Below are 6,357 nucleotides of genomic sequence, written 5' to 3'. Positions count from 1 at the left end.
CCGCACTGTGGGAGGGGCAGTACTGAGGGAGCGCCGCACTGTGGAAGGGACAGTACTGAGGGAGCGCTGCACTGTGGGAGGGGCAGTACTGAGGGAGCGCCACACTGTCAGAGGGGCAGTACTGAGGGAGCGCCGCACTGTGGAAGGGACAGTACTGAGGGAGCGCCACACTGTCAGAGGGGCAGTACTGAGGGAGCGCTGCACAGTCAGAGGGTCAGTACTGAGAGATCCCATGGCCACTATCTCAAAGTAGAGCAGGGGAGTTGTTTGACTGTTTCTATACTTTTGGTGAATTTCATAACTGTGTAAAGTTGATGGTTAAAGTATTTAAAACTGCGAGAGGAGGAAATTAATCAGTGGCACAGATAATCGTAAAAATCAGATTAATGTGATTAATTTTTTTTCAGATTTCAATATAAGCTTAAAAGGGACAGAGAAAGCAAACACCAATCAAACATGATCAATTGATGACTATTCTGTCTGATTGGATCTTCCAGAATCCTTCAAAACTTTGCAGTAATTCAATCAAAGAATTCTCCGGACCTGCCCGCGGGATTTAATCAGAACTTTCACATTCCCTCACCTCAAATGGAAGGTCACCGGAATTCCAGGGGTTGGGAGAGGAGTTTGATGATTGGATTGGAGTTTCCAGGGGTTGGGAGAGGATGTTAATGATTGGATTGGAGATTCCAGGTGTTGGGAGAGGAGGTTGATGATTGGATTGGAGATTCCAGGGGTTGGGAGAGGTGGTTGATGATTGGATTGGAGATTCCAGGGGTTGGGAGAGGTGGTTGATGATTGGATTGGAGATTCCAGGGGTTGGGAGAGGAGGTTGATGATTGGGTTGGAGATTCCAGGGGTTGGGAGAGGAGGTTGATGATTGCATTGGAGATTCCAGGGGTTGGGAGAGGTGGTTGATGATTGGATTGGAGATTCCAGAGGTTGGGAGAGGTGGTTGATGATTGGATTGGAGATTCCAGGGATTGGGAGAGGTGGTTGATGATTGGATTGGAGATTCCAGGGGTTGGGAGAGGTGGTTGATGATTGGATTGGAGATTCCAGGGATTGGGAGAGGTGGTTGATGATTGGATTGGAGATTCCAGAGGTTGGGAGAGGTGGTTGATGATTGGATTGGAGATTCCAGGGATTGGGAGAGGTGGTTGATGATTGGATTGGAGATTCCAGGGGTTGGGAGAAGAGGTTGATAAGAACATAAGAACATAAGAAATAGGAGCAGGAGTAGGCCAATCGGCCCCTCGAGCCTGCTCCGCCATTCAATAAGATCATGGCTGATCTGATCCTAACCGCCAATCCACTATCACAGAACCATCTCCTGAATCTAACAGAATTAGACACATGAAATAGGAGCAGGATCAGGCTACACGGCCCCTGGGCCCGCTCCGCTACCCACAGGGCCATGACCGATCCGAACCTAGGCTCATGTCCAAATTCCTGCCCGCTCCCCGTAACCCTTAATTGGATTGGATTGGAGATTCCAGGGGTTGGGAGAAGAGGTTGATGATTGGATTGGAGATTCCAGGGGTTGGGAGAGGTGGTTGATGATTGGATTGGAGATTCCAGGGGTTGGGAGAGGAGGTTGATGATTGGATTGGAGATTCCAGGGGTTGGGAGAGGTGGTTGGTGATTGGATTGGAGATTCCAGGGGTTGGGAGAGGTGGTTGATGATTGGATTGGAGATTCCAGGGGTTGGTCACTCGCACAGCTGAGAATATGTTTCATTGCAGGATTTCCATTCACTTCCTGGGCAGCAGCAGGTCTGTAAGTTTAGCAATGGCTTCACTTCCCTGCTGGGCATTCTTCTGAAGTTGCTCCTGATTCACAGCGGCCCTGTGATGGATTTCCTTTCTTGCTTCGTCACATTTATCCTGGACCTTCTTAAACTTGTATTCAGACCCCTGCCCGCCCAGCAATGAGCTCAGCTCGCCCAGTTGACCTGCAAGGTACTTGTCGTGAATCTCCACATAGGTTTTTGACATGTCACCGATGTGGGTCATGATGCTGACTGCCTGGGACACTTGAAAGTTCATCATCTGACTACTGGCTAACGCACCTGGAGCACCCTGCGTGCCTTCACCACTCACCGCACTAAGTCTCTTAAATGTCTTCTGGCAATCTTCAGTTAATATTGGTATGATATGAATGAAGTTGATCATCTCTGACCAGTTGGACTTGATGCTCCCCAGTGCCCCAAGCCCTTTAGCCATCAACGCTACACGTGTGCTGATATCCATCTCTTGTGCCTGATTGTTCTTTATCTCTCTCAACAACGTCTCACTCTCATCACACGAACTTTTCATATTTTGGTGACATTCATTGTACATTTTTTGCGACTCCTCCAACTGGGATTGGACTTCCTTGATCTTCAGTGAGGCTTCCTCTCTAACCTTGCTGAGGAAACTGCTGATTTCAGGGTTTGATTCAGAGGATTCTTCGTCTTTCAGCTCAGACGCCAGTTGTATGAGAAAGATCAACCCTTTCCCCAGCTCCACCACCAGAAGCACTGGGCTGGTCACATTGCTCAAAAGATCAACAATCTTTGGGAGAAGCTTCTTCATCTGTTTCAGTCCTTCCAAACAGAACTGATCAATGAGAGCACTCGCCCTTACATTGTCGTATTCACTGGTGACTTCCTCACGTTTTCGGGAAGCCTCGATCCATTGCTTCTGTAAATTGCTCTTCTTCTCCTCTACTAGCTCATTCTTCTGTTGTGTTTCCGACAGGACTTTCCTTACTTCCCCCAGCTTATCCTGGCTGATACTCTGGGAATCTGTACAGGTCTCCAGCAGCTCACTCAGTAGATCGCTGAGATTGGAGAGCTCCTTTTCCACAGATTCGGCACATGTTTTGGATTTGTCTGCACAAACCCGAATGTTCTGCAGCTGCTTGGGAAGGTCTTTGTTCAGAGATGACCCTTCACCCACATTCTTCACATGGACAAGGAGGTCCTCACAACACATGCGGATTTTGTTCAGATTAGTGCGGGTCTGTTGAAACGAGTTTACGGTTTGGTTGCAAACCTCCATCAGGCACCTCTTGAATGAATCTGGACGTTTAAACAGGGATTTCTTGCCTGCACTGCCTTGGTTTAGTTTGAAGTCCTCCATCCTCGTAGCCAGATGCACCAGTTCACCCAAAATAGCGACAGATGTGGGTGCTGGCATCAGAAACTTCTCCCACTTGACCTGGAACTGCACCATCACATCAAAGCAAAGGAACACTTGCTGTTGGCTGTGGAGCTCGGTCACGTGACACTGCTTGTCCGACATGCTGATGTTTCCTGCAATGAGAATTCGCACAACTGGATTGGCTCAAACATTAACAGTTCTGTTATTGGAGAGAGAGGGTTCACATCAGAACAGGCCAGTAGTCAGCCTTGTACAACACAAAGACCACCTTTCAGCCTTGCTGTGCTGACTTAGATGATATAGGGCATGGTGAGGGCACGACAATTGGGCTCATTGACCTGGGCAAGGGAGGGGAAGATTTCTGAGCACCGTCCCGTGACTGCTGAGGGCATCAGCGTTGGGCGCGGTTATCAATAATCCAACAACATGCTGATACTCAGAGCTTCTTCTGTTCAGGTGGACCAGCACACCCATCCCCCGTCCCCCCCGTCCCCCCCACACCCGTCCCCCGTCCCCCCCACACCCGTCCCCCCCACACCCGTCCCCCGTCCCCCCCACACCCGTCCCCCCCACACCCGTCCCCCCCACACCCGTCCCCCCCACACCCGTCCCCCCCCACACCCGTCCCCCCCACACCCGTCCCCCCCACACCCGTCCCCCCCACACCCGTCCCCCGTCACCCCCACACCCGTCCCCCCCCACACCCATCCCCATCCCCCCCACACCCGTCCCCCCCACACCCGTCCCCCCCACACCCGTCCCCCCCACACCCATCCCCATCCCCCCCACACCCGTCCCCCCCACACCCGTCCCCCGTCCCCCCCACACCCGTCCCCCCCACACCCGTCCCCCCCACACCCGTCCCCCCCACACCCGTCCCCCCCACACCCGTCCCCCGTCCACCCCACACCCGTCCCCCCCATACCCGTCCCCCCCACACCCGTCCCCCCCACACCCGTCCCCCCAACACCCGTCGCCCCCACACCCGTCCCCCCCACACCCGTCCCCCCCACACCCGTCCCCCCCACACCCGTCCCCCCCACACCCCATCCCCCGTCCCGCCCACACCCGTCCCCCATCCCCCCATCCCCCGTACCCCCATCCCCCGCCCCCCCACACCCGCCCCAGTCCCCCCCACACCCATCCCCCCCACTCGCGTCCCCCGTCCGCCCCACACCCGCCCCAGTCCTCCCCACACCCATCCCCGTCTCCCTCGTTTCCCCCCACACCCATCCCCATCCCCCCCACACCCATCCCCCGTCCCCCCCACACCCATCCCCCGTCCCCCCCACACCCATCCCCCATCCCCCCATCCCCCGTACCCCCATCCGCCGCCCCCCCCCACACCCGCCCCAGTCCCCCCCACACCCATCCCCCCCACTCGCGTCCCCCGTCCGCCCCACACCCGCCCCAGTCCCCCCCACACCCATCCCCGTCTCCCTCGTTTCCCCCCACACCCATCCCCCATCCCCCCCACACCCATTCCCCTGTCCCCCCCACACCCAATCCCCCGTTGCCCCCACACCCGTCCCCCATCCCCTCCACACCCATCCCCCGTCCCCCCCACACCCGACCCCATCCCACCCATTTCCCTGGCTCAAGCATCACCTCTGATGCACGGGTTACTCTCATTTCCGGGGGCCTCCTGCTACTATAAAGAGGCTGTAAGAGGACAGATGCCAGCTAAATCTGGCGCTATGCCCCCCACGTCATTTGTACGTGGCAGGTGAGGCTGGAGCAGCCAACGGCTGTCCTGGTGAGATGGAGATACATCCAGGTGCAGCGGTGTGGCAACAGCACTGGGGAATTTTCTCTCATTCTCTGCTGCACTCCACTTCGGGGTGGCAGGCGGTGACTAAGGAAGGATATACTTGCCATAGAGGGAGTGCAGCGAAGGTTCACCAGACTGATTCCTGGGTTGGCAGGACTGTCGTATGAGGAGAGATCGGGTCGACTAGGCCTGTATTCACTAGAGTTTAGAAGAATGAGAGGGGATCTCATTGAAACGTATAAAATTCTGACAGGATTAGACAGATTGGATGCAGGGAGGATGTTTCCCCTGGCTGGGGGGGGTCTAGAACGAGGGGTCACCGTCTCAGGATACGGGGTAGGACATTTAGGACTGAGATGAGGAGAAATCTCTTCACTCAGAGGGCAGTAAACCTGTGGAATTCTCTACCACAGAAGACTGTGGAGGCCAAGTCACTGAATATATTTAAGAAGGAGATACAGGAAACTTTGTGCTATCCGGCACCGACGGGACTCAGCTGTTGCCGTTCCCTCAAAACTGCCGGACACTCCAGCTGTAATGTTGAAGCATACGGAGGTTTTCATCTCCGTATCTGACAACAAACACTGTTGCTTAGCAACAGCTTCTAAACAGTCGGCAAGCCTCTCTGTAGCATCTCTAGCTGAAGCTGTTGCTTAGCTACAGACCTTGCAGAGCTTGACTGTTGAGAAAAAAGCAACGAAAAGAAACAAAAAGAAAAAATACGGCTCCTGATTTTTGCCGGTGGCTCGAGCTTGCCGGACATTTAGCCTCCGGATAACACAAAGTTTCCTGTAGATAGATTTCTAGACACAAAAGGCATCAAGGGTTATGGGGAGAGAGCCAGAATATGGTATTGCGATAGAGGATCAGCCATGATCATATTGAATGGCGGAGAAAGCTCGAAGGGCGAATGGCCGACTCCTACTCCTATTGTTCGATGTTTCGATGTCAGGAAGCACTTCTTCACACAAAGAGTAGTGGAAATCTGGAGCTCTGTTGAGGCTGGGGGTAAAGTGAAAAAGTCAAGACTGATATTGCTAGATTTTTATTAGTGAAGGTCATTAAGAGATATGGAGCAAAGGCGGATAAATGGAGTTGAGACGCAGATCAGCCATGGCCTCATTGAATGGGAGAACAGGCTCGAGGGGCTGAATGGCCTCCTCCTGTTCCAATGTTCAGAGATGTAGCCTTCTGCGTTTGTTTTTGTAACTGGCAGTTCCTGGAGTATATTTATATCCCACGATTGGGCGCTATGCTTCAGGAATTCATTGGAACTATAAATTCTCACATATAGCCGTGGCCATTGCCTAGACCACAGGATGACGTTTATGGGGAGGTGCCTGAGGATTGGAAAGTGACAAATGTGACACCATTGTTCAAGAAAGGGTGTAAGGACAATCCTAGTAACTACAGGCCGGTCAGTTTAAGATCAGTGGTGGG

At 53.6% G+C, this 6,357-nt stretch overlaps 1 protein-coding gene across 1 annotated transcript; it reads right to left on the bottom strand.

Annotated features, from left to right (window-relative positions):
* Positions 1 to 368: 368 nt before the first annotated feature.
* Positions 369 to 3,616, bottom strand: LOC147083918 (uncharacterized). The gene has a single exon (XM_085980038.1). The coding sequence runs from the start codon at positions 3,285 to 3,287 to the stop codon at positions 1,755 to 1,757; it is 1,533 nt and encodes a 510-aa protein (XP_085836164.1). The 5' UTR covers positions 3,288 to 3,616; the 3' UTR covers positions 369 to 1,754.
* Between the last annotated feature and the right edge of the window lie 2,741 nt (positions 3,617 to 6,357).

This window comes from Somniosus microcephalus, unplaced genomic scaffold (genome assembly GCF_052327205.1).
Source record: "Somniosus microcephalus isolate GS21.2 unplaced genomic scaffold, FLI_Smic_1.0 scaffold14, whole genome shotgun sequence".
NCBI classification, from domain to species: domain Eukaryota; kingdom Metazoa; phylum Chordata; class Chondrichthyes; order Squaliformes; family Somniosidae; genus Somniosus; species Somniosus microcephalus.
This window is presented reverse-complemented; position numbering and strand designations above follow the sequence as displayed.

Excerpts from the sequence above, each read along its gene's own strand:
- LOC147083918 (XM_085980038.1), bottom strand. The coding sequence starts at position 3,287 with ATGTCGGACAAGCAGTGTCACGTGACCGAGCTCCACAGCCAACAGCAA.